This window comes from Macaca nemestrina, chromosome 11 (assembly GCF_043159975.1).
Source record: "Macaca nemestrina isolate mMacNem1 chromosome 11, mMacNem.hap1, whole genome shotgun sequence".
NCBI classification, from domain to species: Eukaryota; Metazoa; Chordata; class Mammalia; order Primates; family Cercopithecidae; genus Macaca; species Macaca nemestrina.
Window position 1 is genome coordinate 111337382 of NC_092135.1, and position 13827 is coordinate 111351208.

General features: G+C 37.8%; 1 protein-coding gene across 4 annotated transcripts in view; it reads left to right on the plus strand.

Annotated features, from left to right (window-relative positions):
* Nucleotides 1-13827, plus strand: part of LOC105481157 (sperm associated antigen 16) — a 1164883-nt gene that overhangs the window by 59743 nt on the left and 1091313 nt on the right. For all 4 annotated transcript variants that reach the window (XM_071073329.1, XM_071073330.1, XM_011740504.2 and 1 more), the window contains exon 7: nt 4529-4646. In XM_071073329.1, coding sequence (XP_070929430.1) covers nt 4529-4646 — 118 coding nt within the window. The remainder of the gene's footprint in view (nt 1-4528; nt 4647-13827) is intronic.

Consider the following 13827-nt stretch of genomic DNA (forward strand, 5'->3'; position numbering starts at 1 on the left):
GAAATTGAAAATGTTATAGAACATTATGAAATATTATAGAAAATGAAAAGCTCTGTTTCAATTATTAATGAAATAAAATATTATTCTTTTGGAGGACTTTTAGGGAATTTCTGCTTTGCACTATGCCATTGTAAATAGTATAGAATTAGCTCTCCAACTAGTACTAAACTAGCTCCCCAAATGTAAGGAACTATAAGACTGGACAAAATACATGAGGCAGTTTTTTTTTTTTAAGTTGGTGGAAAATTGGCAAAGCAGGACCTTGATGCCTAAGAGAAGACAAACACAAAATGAGCAAGATGTTCACCCCACATATCTTCCTGAAGGTACTTTTCAGCCCACAGTTTGACCAGATATAACCCAAGCAGAGCATGGTGGTTTTCGGAGCTGAGGAGGCAGAGATCAGAGTTCAGGGCTGCAGAGGTAGCTGAAACTTGCAGCATGGTGTACACAGAAGGAAGGAGGTACATGAAATGTAGCTTAAGAAATATCTATAATGGTTCTCTTCAGTCTTTGGCCACGTAACTAACTTGTGGAAGTATAAGATGAGAGGATACGAAACCTGGCAGGAAACAGCACCTGGGAAGCTATGAGCAAAATAGAGATTCCAGAGGTTGCAGAGTGCTGGGAGATGTAGGAGTACTGATCAGCCATAAGGGAAGGAACATCACTGAATACTCTGAACATTTACTTAATATCCTCCACAAGCCATGCCATAGAAGCAGACCTAGTTGGTCCTAGAGAAAATGCTGCTTTAGACTTTTTCTCCAAAAAGCTTAAAGGTATAAGCTTTGAAAAACTCAACTGATTCACTGGGAAATTAACTGTCTGTCAGAAAATAACTCTTTAAAGGAAAACAAAATTCAGACAAGTGTATGTCCAACATACAATAAATAAATAAAGTTTATATGGATTGATCTATCTATAGATATATCTAGAAGCAGGAAGATATGTCCTATAATCAGGAAAAAGCAGAAGCAGACACAGAGAAAAGAGAATTACAGATTTAGCAGACAGGGACTTTAAAACAGTTATTATGAAATGCTTAGAGTTTTAAAGAAAATGGTGCCTATAGGAGTGATAAACAGAATTAAACTGAAATTTGAGAACTGAAAAAAACATAATGTGCGAATGAAAAATTTACTAGTAGGTCTTGGAAGATTGGACATTGCCAATGGAAAGATCAATGAACATGAAGACAGGAAGATGGAAAATGATCCAACTGGTGCTCAAAGAGAAAAAAGCTGAAAAGAAATGAGCAGAGACTCAAAGAAAAAAGACTGAAAAAACATAAACAGAACTTCTGGAACAATATCAAATAGTCCATCATAGGTGTATTTGAAATCCAAGAAGAGGCTGGGCATAACCTTCCCCATTCTGCTAGCTTATTCCAATTATTAAGTATACAAATTCAAATTAGTTACTCAGGAAGACTGGAACTGATCACTGGGTGCTTACATGAACCAAATATGCTGTGAGCAGACTTTAGCCAGGACCCTACTTATTTCCTGTCCCTTATAGACTCCCATTCTAACAGGGGGGTCATGCTTTTGCTTTAAGTTTCTGAATTTGAACGACAAATTCTTAAAAATATCTTTCCCCAGTAAATAGCCACTCAATTAAATAGCCAGGGGTAATTTGCAGAAAAATTGAGGCTATTTATAACAGTATATAATTGCTATGGTGTTATGGAGTGCTTCCTCTACTGTCTGCTAAGGTAGCTCCAGCATTTCTACTTCACAGTGTTGGCTGTCTTTTTCCAAGTTTCTAAGGACCACCCTAGAAGTGAATCTACCTTATTTGCTGGAGTTCTTACTATAATGTTAAATCCATTGTGTGGAGGTCAAGGAATTATTGTTTATCCAGTCTTGCATTCCACCCCCCTTTAATCAAGTACCTCAAAATCCAGCCTCTGGGGGTACTTTTCTGGTTCCTGCCAGTACATGCTGACTATTTTTTGCAGCAGTTTAGATGTATAGTCTCTTTCCTCCGTAATCACACTGAGGAGAGGAGGTAGGGATACTTCCAGCGGTGGGGCCGGGGTGGGGACATCTCTTTCTTTGTGGGGAAGAGGGCTTTTCAGCATCCTGCAGCACAGCTGAAGTACTACTTCTTTGTAGGAAATGGGGCCCACCTCTGTAAGCCCATAGGGCTACAGAAAAACATTCTCAGGGGCATCCTGAGAACCAGAGAAGAAGACAGAGACATTTCATACATTTCATGTAATAAAGAGTCAGTTCACCTGGAAGACATAATATTAAATATGCATTACTCTAATATAAAAGCTTCAAAATACATGAAGCAAACTCTGATAAAATTGAAAGGAAAAATAGATATTTCCTTAGTTATACTTAGGATTTTAACACTCAGTATTAGAAAGTGTAGGAAGAAATATACATAGATGTATTTGACATCCAAGAAGGGGCTGGGGATAACCTTCCCCATTCTGCTAGCTTATTCCAATTGCCAAGCATATCAATTCCAATTATTTACTCAGGAACACTGGAATTGATCACTGGCTGGGTACATGGACCAAATATGCTGTGAGCCAGGACCCTACTTATTTCCTGGCCCTTACAGACTCCCATTCCAACAGAGGGGACCAGATATAGCCTAAGCAGAGCATGGTGATTTTCGGAGCTGAAGAGGCAGAGATCAGAGTTCGGGGCTATAAAGGTAGCTGGAACTTGCAGCATGGTGTACACAGAACGAAGGAGGTATGTGAAATGTAAGAAATATCTGCAATAGTCTTTTTCAATCTTTGGCCTCATAACTAACTTGTGGAAGTATAGGATGAGAGAACACAAAGCCTGGCAGGAAACAGTGCCTGGGAAGCTCTGAGCAAAACAGAGATTCCAGAGGTTGTGTAGAAGAGTGCTGTCAATCAACTGAGCATAGTTAACATTTCTTGACTTCTACTTGGCTCTTTCCAGTTCACATGGAATTGTCACTAAAATAGATCATATACTGAACCGTAAAACAAGTCTCCATACATTTCAAAGGACTGATGTCATGCAAAGAATGTTTTCTGACCAAAATCAAATTAAATTAGAAATCAATATTTAAAAACCTCAGGGGGTTTCTCAAATATTTGGAAATTAAGTAGTATGCCTTAAATAATCCATGAGGCAAATAAAGAAATTAGAGAATAGTTTGAACTGAATGATTAAAAATGCAGCATATTGAAATGCAGCCAATGCAGCTTAAATTGAAATTGATGGCTTTAAATGCTTATTTTAGAAAATAAAGTTTTAAAACCAATGATGTCATCTTAGAAGCTTAAAAAGAGCAAACTACAACCAAGAAACATGAAGAAATGAAAAATAAGAGCTGAAATCAATAAAATAGCAAATGGACAAACAAAAAATCAACAAAGTTAGATGTTGGTTAATGGAAAATATAATAAAGCTGACAAATTTGATAATAAGATGGATAAACTCTCATTAGACTGATGTCGCCAGAGGTTGGCAAGAATGTAGAGCAACCAGGACTGTCATATAGGGTTGCTGGTAGTATAAATTACAATCCAGCAATTAAACTTCTGGGTATTTATCTAAAATAAATGAAGATATATGATCAAAAAATCTTACATGACTTATATAAGAATGTTTAAAGAGGCCTTATTCATGATAGCCCAAACTAAAATCCACTCAGGTTTTCTTCAGCAAAATATTGGATAACCACATTTACATACAAGGGGATACTACTCACAGTAAAGAGGAGTGAAGTATTGCGATGTAAAGTAATAAGAATAATCTAAAGAAACATTATGCTGAGTGAAATAAACTAGTTAAAAAAGAGAACATGTTATATGTTACCAAATACATGAAGTTCTAGAATTTTCTGGGGTGTTAGACATGTTTCATATTTTGATAATGTGTACTACTTGGGTGTGCATTTCTCAAAACTCTGAACAGTAACGCTTAAGAGCTGTATGTTTTATCCATGTAAATTACACTTCAATAAAAAGATTTTGAGGTCATTTTCAAATAAAACAGATTTTTAAAGGTATTTACATTATATACTAGGCTGAACTATTCCTTCTGTTTAGGTATCAAAATGTTTTTATACTTAATTTTTAAAATAGAAGATTAGCCAAACTTGTTTTGAAGACCATCCTTTAGTTTATTTTGATGTGAATGACACTCCATGTTTAATCATCTATTATTTGTGGCCCTTGTCTTTCTGGCAGTCATTTCCAAATTAACAAAAGGAATTTCATTTTAAAAAATTTCATGGGTAGCAGCAATATTCTGAGTACATACTTGGATACAGCAAAAGGTACTAGTAGGAAATAGAGAACTAATTAAGACGTGATTTGCTCCCTCAGTGCACCCTCCACCCTCAAGTTGCAGTGAATTTGTGTGCTTTTTGTGCTTCTTGGCTGTAGTGTGTTAACCTTTATGAGGTTATTTATTTTTATTTCACAGCAAAAAAGAAAAAGAAAAAAAGGTTTCGATGTTAGATGGAAATTACTGATTTAACTCAATAACCCCTTAAGATACTATTGACTTTTTATTTTTTATAGGTTGAAGTTACATTATGCATCTTATGAACCAACTATAAGGGTGTTACATGAGAAACACCACACTTTACTGAAGGAGAAAATGCTGACCTCCTTGGAAAGAGACAAAGTAGTTGGGCAGGTAAAGATACAGTCAAAGCTAACTTAAAATGATCTTTTAATCATTTTTTTAAAATAATACAAGTAGAAATACTGGTTTTGTTTCTGAGATTAATTTTAAAACATTTTCAACCAACTTTCATGTAAGAGAGATCCATTTGGAAACATTCAGAAAAAGTATTTATCCATTTAACTACATATAAAGATTATTATAAAATTAGGCCAGCCTGGTGGCTCATGCCTGTAATCCCAGCACTTTGGGAGACCAAGGTAGGTGGATCACTTGAGGCCAGGAGTTTAAGACCAGCCTGGCCAATATGGTGAAACCCTGTCTCTACTAAAAATACCAAAGAAGAAAAAAATAACCGGGTGTGGTGGCACAGGCCTGTAATCCCAGCTACTTGGGAGACTGAGGCATGAGAATTGTTTGAACCTGGGAGGCAGAGGTTGCAGTGAACAGAGATGGCTCCATACCACTGCACTCCAGCCTAGGCAACAGAGTAAGACAGTGTCTCAAAAAAAATTAAATTAAATGTCATTTAATTGAGACATAAATTTATAGCAGATTATTAAATTGTAGATTGAAGAAAAAACTTAGCTATTGTGGTCAACCTTGGGTTTAAATGCCAGCTTTGACAGCTATAAACGTTAACCTTAGGAGAGTTATTTAAACAAATTGGAGCTCAGATTTCTCATATATAAAATGTAGCTGCAAAGACCAAAGACATTACCTTTTAAGATTGCTGTGAAACTTACATGAGATATTTTAATAAATAAAAACTCCCTCCTAGGTACTGACTCAAGTCTTTTGTAATTTTTGCTGATGGGTGACATCCTTTTAGGGTTTTTGTATAGGCCTAGACCTAGGGTGGTGGGTGAGATACCTTTGGCATAAAAATTTAAGAAAAAGAAACAAAATGTTTATATGCCACTTTAAAACCATTTAACAATTTTTTTGGAATATGTAAAACTGCAACTATGCTTAACATTCTATTATTGTTTTCTGGAGATTTTCATTTTTGGCCAAACATTCAGAAGCTACAAAAGCTTACATGATGATAATACTCTTTTGAATAATTTTATTGTTAAGACATGCTTTAATCAAGTTTATTTTGTCTTTTGAGTGAAATTCTTAGCAACGAAAATGCAAAACATCATTGTCTTGATGCCCCTTGTGCTTGAATTTAATTTTGTGGTTTGAATGTTTGAATTTTAAGTAATATTGAATACAATGATCATATGATTTGGCTGTGTCCCCATCCAAAGCTCACCTTGAATTGTAATAATCCCCACGTGTCAAGGGCGGGACCAGGTGGAGGTAACTGAATCATGGAGGTGGTTTCTCCCATGCTGTTCTCATGATAATGAGTGAGTCTCACGAGATCTGATGGTTGTATAAGCGTCTGGCATTTCTTTTGCTTGCACTCATTCTCTTTCCTGCTGCCTTGTGAAGAGGTGTCTTCTACCATGATTGTAAATTTCCTGAGGACTCCCCAGCCATGTGGAACTTGAGCCAATTAAACATCTATTCTTTATAAAATATCCAGTCTCGAGTATTTCCTCATAGTGGTGTGAGAATGAACTAATACAAATGAGTTTAACAATGTTTTAAATTTTATGGCATTATAATCAAACCTTCAGAATTTCATACCCTTGCTTCTTTTCATCTAATCTGTCTTCCCCAGTCTCCTAACAAAAGGCTTTATTCTATATCCTGAGGTATTAGGAGCTAGATTCAGATCTCTTACTATTTCCTATTCCAGACGGGCCATGCTTGAATTTTTGCTACCCATCTTACTCTCTTTAGTCCTCCTGGTCTCATGCTTATCTCCTATATACCATGTACAATATTTGTGTTTCAAGTTGCTCCTTGATGGTTTAGTGGAAAGAGCTAAGGACTGGGAATGGCTGGTATGAATTCCAGTTGTGTTATAAAACAGCCAAGTGAGGATTCGGGTTATTTAAATATGTCTTTTTACTCACTTATTAAATAGGGATAAATTATTTGCCTTATGATTGATATGTGTATAAGATTAAAACATGTTTAAAAAGTTAAAATCATTTGATCTATGAGTTAAAGTTGAATTTTGCACACTACTGTTCAGATTTGCAAAGAAATATATCTTTATTATCTGCAACTGGTTTTGTCTTTGAACTCCTACTCCTGCTGAAGACAAAATAAAAGATAACCTGCATATTAAAGACTATTCCAGTCTTTATGAGTTAAACCAGTGTCTTTGGGTTTAACACAGGGTGTTTGAATATTATATTAACTGAATGTTTAGCTAAAACATAGTTATTAGTGCTCATTTTCTTCCTTCAAATGGCATGCCCTTTTTATTCTTCCCTAGATGGTTCCTAGTAAAAAAGTTACTTATCTATCCATATAGTTTAAAGTCTACAGGCTATATTCACTCTCCAGAGTACTGTGACTTGTTTGATTAGGTTGGTGGTGTCCAGGTACATGATAGCTGGATAGTTCTGGATAGCTCCTGGATAGTTCCAGGGTAGTTCTTTTGTATGTGAACCCAACACACCTTGCTAAATCCATGGCCTCTGCCACAATATCTGTGACCTCATTATCCTAACCCTAGTTTTTTTTTTTCTGCTCTAGTACATCAAATATTAACATTTCCGTGTGTCCCACTGAGGTGGTTGAGGCTTCTGATTTCTCTATATTGCAAATACAAGCCATGAGCAATTTGGAAACCAGTTAGGGTCCATCTACACAGATATACCTTTCTCAGTCCATTTTCAACATCACCTGGAGAGTAGTATGTTTTTCTAGCACAATGTAAAATATGAAGGAGTCTTTAAGGGGTTGTCAATTTTCCTAGGCTATTGCCTGAAAAGCTAAGAGCAAGTGTACTTAAATTCTTGGAGTATCTCTAGACTATCTGGCTTTATTTGCCCTTCATTTCCAGCTGGCCCCACTTACATTTTTTCACTTGGTAGATAAACCACGACTCATGTCTGACCTATTGTTACCTCATCCCTCAGGCATCTCGTCCGTCACTCAGGCACAGAACTCTTTTCACTTCTTTGTTCTATTGGATGAAATATCTCCCTATCTTCTTTTATGTTACAGGATGTTCTATGTCCTCGTTTGTTCCAGCAATCCTGATTTACACCCATTTGCACAGGGTAATTTTTAATAAATTTAACTTTCACCCTAAAAATATCCCAATTTGGAAAATCTTTATTAATGGGAAATTTTTTTTTTAACTTTAAGTTCTAGGGTACACGTACACAATGTACAGGTTTGTTACATAGGTATACATGTGCCACATTGGTTTGCTACACCCATCAACTCATCATTTACATTAGGTATTTCTTTTAATGCTATCCCTCTCCCAGCCCCACATCCCATGACAGGCCCCGGTGTGTGATGCTCCCTGCCCTGTGTCCATGTGTTCTCATTTTTCAATTCCCATCTATGAGTGAGAACATGCGGTGTTTGGTTTTCTGTCCCTGTGATAGTTTGCTGAGCATGATGGTTTCCACCTTCATCCATGTTCATGTCAAAGGACATGAACTCATCCTTTTTTATGGCAGCATAGTATTCCATGATGTATATGTGCCACACTTTCTTAATCCAGTCTATCATTGATGGACGTTTGGGTTGGTTCCAAGTCTTCGCTGTTGTAAATAGTGCTGCAATAAACATATGTGTGCATGTGTCTTCATCGTAGCATCATTTATAATCCTTTGGGTATATACCCCGTAATGGAATCACTGGGTCAAATGATATTTCTGGTTCTAGATCCTTGAGGAATCACCACACTGTCTTCCACAATGGTTGAATTAATTTACACTTCCAACAGTGTAAACGTGTTCCTATTTCTCCACATCCTCTCCAGCATCTGTTGTTTCCTGACTTTTTAATGATCGCCATTCTAATTGACATGAGATGGTATCTCATTGTAGTTTCGATTTCCATTTCTCTGATCACCAGTGATGATGAGCATTTTTTCATGTTTCTGTTGGCTGCTTTATGCCTTCTTTTGAGAAGTGTCTGTTCATATATTTTACCCACCTTTTGATGAGGTAGTTTGTTTTTTTCTTGTAAATTTGTTGAAGTTATTTGTAGATTCTGGATATTAGCCCTTTGTCAGATGGGTAGATTGCAAAAATTTTCTCCCATTCTGTAGGTTGCCTGTTCACTCTGATGGTAGTTTCTTTTGCTGTGCAGAAGCTCTTTAGTTTAATTAAATCCCATTTGTCTATTTTGGCTTTTGTTGCCATTGCTTTTGGTGTTTCAGTCACGAAGTCTTTGCCCGTGCCTATGTCCTAAATGGTATTGCCTAGGTTTTCTTCTTGGGTTTTATGGTTTTAGGCCTTATATTTATGTCTTTAATCCATCTTGAATTAATTTTTGTGTAAGGTGTAAGGAAGGGATCCAGTTTCACCTTTCTACATATGGCTAGCCAGTTTTCCCAGTACCATTTATCAAATAGGGAATCCTTTCCCCATTTCTTGCTTTTGTCAGGTTTGTTAAAGATCAGATTATTGTAGATGTGTGGTGTTATTTCTGAGGCCTCTGTTCTGTTCCATTGGTCTATATATCTGTTTCGTTACCGGTACCTTGCTGTTTTGGTTACTGTAGCCTTGTAGTATAGTTTGAAGTCAGGGAGCCTGATGCCTCCAGCTTTGTTCTTTTTGCTTAGGATTGTCTTGGCTATGCAGGCTCTTTTTTGGTTCCATACGAACTTTAAAGTAGTTTTTTCTAATTTTGTGAAGAAACTCGTTGGAAGCTTAATGGGAATGGCATTGAATCTATAAATTACCTTGGACAGTATGGCCATTTTCAAGATGTTGATTCTTCCTATACATGAGCATGGAATGTTCTTCCATTTGTTTGTGTCTTTTATTTCATCTTTTATTTCACTGAGCAGTGGTTTGTAGTTCTCCTTGAAGAGGTCCTTCACATCTTTTGTAAGCTGGATTCCTAGGTGTTTTATTCTCTTTGTACCAATTGTGAATGGGAGTTCACTCATGATTTGGCCCTCTGTCTGTTATTGGTGTACAGGAATGCTTGTGACTTTTGCACATTGATTTTGTATCTTGAGACTTTGCTGAAGTTGCTTATCAGCTTAAGGAGATTTTGGGCTGAGATGATGGGGTTTTCTAAATATACAATCATGTCATCTGCAAACAGGGACAATTTGACTTCCTCTTTTTCTAATCAAATACCCTTTATTTCTTTCTCTTGCCTGATTGCTCTGGCCAAAACTTCCAACACTATGTTGAATAGGAGTGGTGAGAGAGGGCATCGTTTTCTTGCGCTGGTTTTCAAAGGTAATGCTTCCAGTTTTTTGCCCATTCAGTATGATATTGGCTGTGGATTTGTCATAAATAGGTCTTATTATTTTGAGATATGTTCCATCAATACCTAGTTTATTGAGAGATTTTAGCAAGAAGGGCTGTTGAATTTTGCCAAAGGCCTTTTTGGCATCTGTCGAGATAATCATATGGTTTTTGTTGTTGGTTCTGTTTATATGATGGATTACGTTTATTGATTTGCATATGCCTTGCATCCCAGGGATGAAGCTGACGTCTTCATGGTGGATAAGCTTTTTGATGTGCTGCTGGATTTGGTTTGCCAGTATTTTATTGAGGATTTTCACATCGATGTTCATCAGGGATATTAGTATAAAATTCTCTTTTTTTGTTGTGTCTCTGCCAGGCTTTGGTATCAGGATGATCCTGGCCTCATGCAATGAATTAGGGAGGATTCCCTCTTTTTCTATTGATTGGAATAGTTTCAGAATGAATGGTAGCATCTCCTCTTTTACCTCTGGTAGAATTCGGCTGTGAATCCGTCTGGTCCTGGACTTTTTTTGGTTGTTAGGCTATTAATTATTGCCTAAATTTCAGGCCTGTGATTGGTCTATTCAGAGATTCAACCTCTTCCTGGTTTAGTCTTGGGAGAGAGTATTTGCCCAGGAATTTATCTATTTATTCTGAATTTTCTAGTTTATTTGTGTAGATGTGTTTATAGTATTCTCTAATGATAGTTGGTATTTCTGTGGGATCAGTGGTGATATCCCCTTTATCATTTTTTTATTGCATCTATGTGATTCTTCTCTCTTTTTTTCTTTATTAGTCTTGCTAGCAGTCTATCAATTTTGCTGATCTTTCAAAAAACCAGCTCCTGGATTCTTTGATTTTTTGAAGGTTTTTTTTGTGTGTGTGTCTCTATCTCCTTCAGTTCTGCTATGATCTTAGTTATTTCTTGCCTTCTGCTACCTTTTGAATTTGTTTGCTCTTTCTTCTCTAGTTCTTTAAATTGTGATGTTAGGGTGTCAATTTTCGATCTTTCCTGCTTTCTCTTGTGGGCATTTAGTGCTATAAATTTCCCTCTACACACAGCTTTAAATGTGTCCCCGAGATTCTGGTATGTTGTGTCTTTGTTCTCATTGATTTCAAAGAACGTCTTCATTTCTGCCTTAATTTCGTTATGTACCCAGTAGTCATTCAGGAGCAGGTTATTCAGTTTCCATGTAGTTGTGTGGTTTTGAGTGAATTTCTTAATCCTGAGTTCTATTTTGTTTGCACTGTGGTCTGTGGTCTGAGAGAGAGTTTGTTGTGATTTCTGTTCTTTTACATTTCCTGAGGAGTGCTTTACTTCCAATTATATGCTCAATTTTAGAATAAGTTCGATGTGGTGCTGGGCAGAATGTATATTCTGTTGATTTGGGGTAGAGAGTTCTGTAGATGTCTATTAAGTCTGCTTCGTGAAGAGCTAAGTTCAAGTCCTGGATATCCCTGTTAACCTTCTGTCTCATTGATCTGTCTAATATTGACAGTAGGATGTTAAATCTCCCATTATTATTGTGTGGGAGTCTAAGTCTCTTTATAGGTCTCTAAGGACTTCCTTTATGAATCTGGGTGCTCTTGTATTGGGTGCATATTTAGGATAGTTGACTCTTCTTGTTGAATTGATCCCTTTATCATTATGCAATGGCCTTCTTTGTCTCTTTTGATCTTTGTTGGTTTTAAAGTTGTTTTATCAGAGACTAGGATTGCAACCTCTGCTTTTTTTGCTTTCCCTTTGCTTGGTAACTCTTCCTCCATCCCTTTATTTTGAGCCTATGTGTGTCTCTGCACATGAGATGGGTCTCCTGAATACAGCACACTGATGGGTCTTGACTCTTTATCCAATTTGCCAGTCTTTGTCTTTTAATTAGGGCATTTAGCCCATTTGCATTTAAGGTTAATATTGTTATGTGTGAATTTGATCCTGTCATTATGATGTTCGGTGGTTATTTTGCCCGTTAATTTATGTGGTTTCTTCATAGCATCGATGGTCTTTACAATTTGACATGTTTTTGCAGTGACTGGTACCGGTTGTTCCTTTCCATGTATAGTGCTTCCTTCAGGAGCTCTTGTAAGGCAGGCCTGGTGGTAACAAAACCTCACAGCATATGCTTGTCTGTAAAGGATTTTATTTCTCCTTCACTTATGAAGCTTAGTTTGGCTGGATATGAAATTCTGGGTTGAAGTCTTTCCTTTAAGAATGTTGAATATTGGCCCCCACTCTCTTCTGGCTTGTAGAATTTCTGCAGAGAGATCTGCTGTTAGTCTGAGGAGCTTCCCTTTGTATGTAACCTGACCTTTCTCTCTGGCTGCCCTTAACATTTTTCCTTCATTTCAACCTTGGAGAATCTGACGATTATGTGTCTTGGAGTTGCTCTTCTTGCGGAGTACCTTTGTGTTGTTCTCTGTTTTTCCTGAATTTGAATGCTGGCCTGCCTTTCTAGGTTGGAGAAGTTCTCCTGGATAATATCCTGAGGAGTGTTTTCTAACTTGTTTCCATTCTACCTGTCACTTTCAGGTACACCAATCAAATGTAGATTTGATCTTTTCACATAGTCCCATATTTCTTGGCAGCTTTGTTCATTTCTTTTTACTCTTTTTTCTGTAATGTTGTATTCTCACTTTATTTCATTAAATTGATCTTCAATCACTGATATCCTTTCTTCCACTTGATTGAGTTGGCTACTGAAACTTGTGCATGCATCACAAAGTTTTTGTGCTGTGGTTTTCAGCTTCATCAGGTCCTTTAAGGTCTTCTCTATATTGTTTATTCTAGTTAGCCATTCGTCTAACCTTTTCTCAAGGTTTTTAGCTTCCTTGCGATGGGTTAGACCATGCTCCTTTAGCTCGGAGAAGTTTGTTATTACTGACCTTCTGAAACCTACTTCTGTCAACTCATCAAAGTCTTTCTCCATCCAGTTTTGTTTCATTGCTGGTGAGGAGCTGTGATCCTTTGGAGGAGAAGAGGCACTTGGGTTTTTAGAATTTTCAGCTTTTCTGCTCTGGTTTCTCCCCATCTTTGTGGTTTTATCTACCTTTGGTCTTTGATGTTAGTGACCTACAGTTGGGGTTTTTTTGTGGGTGCCCTTTTTTTTGAAGTTGATTCTATTTCTGTTTGTTAGTTTTCCTTTTAACAGTCAGGACCCTTTGCTGCAGGTCTGTTGGGGTTTGCTGGAGGTCCACTCCAGACCCTGTTTGTCTCAGTATCATCAGCAGAGGCTGCAGAATGGCAAATATTGCAGAATAGCAAATATTGATGCCTGCTCCTTCTTCGAGGAGCTTTGTCCCAGAGGGGCACTTGCCTATATGAGGTGTCAGTTGACCCCTAGTGGGAGGTGTCTCCCAGTCAGACTACACGGGGATCAGGGACCCACTTGAGGAGGCAGTCTGTTCATTCTCAGAGCTCGAACACCATGCTGGGAGAACCACTGCTCTCTTCAGAGCTGTCAGACATGGGGGTTTAAGTCTGCAGAAGTTTCTGCTGCCTTTTGTTCAGCTACACCCTGTCCCCAGAGGTGGAGTCTATAGAGGCAGTAGGTCTTGCTGAGCTGTGGTGGACTCTGACCAGTTTGAGCTTCCCAGCTGCTTTGCTTACCTACTGAAGCCTCAGCAATGGTGGACTCCCCTCCTCCCGCTAGACTGCAGCCTCGCAGGTTAATCTCAGACTACTACGCTAGCAGCGAGCAAAGCTCTGTGGGCGTTGGACCCACAGAGCCAGGCACGGGAGAAAATCTGCTGGTCTGCCTGTTGCTAAGACCATGGGAAAAGTGCAGTATTTGGGCGGAAGTGTCTCGTTTTTCCAGGTATAGTCTGTAACGGCTTCCCTTGGCTAGGAAAGGGAAATCCCCCAACCCCTTGCACTTCCTGGGTGAGGCAACACCCTG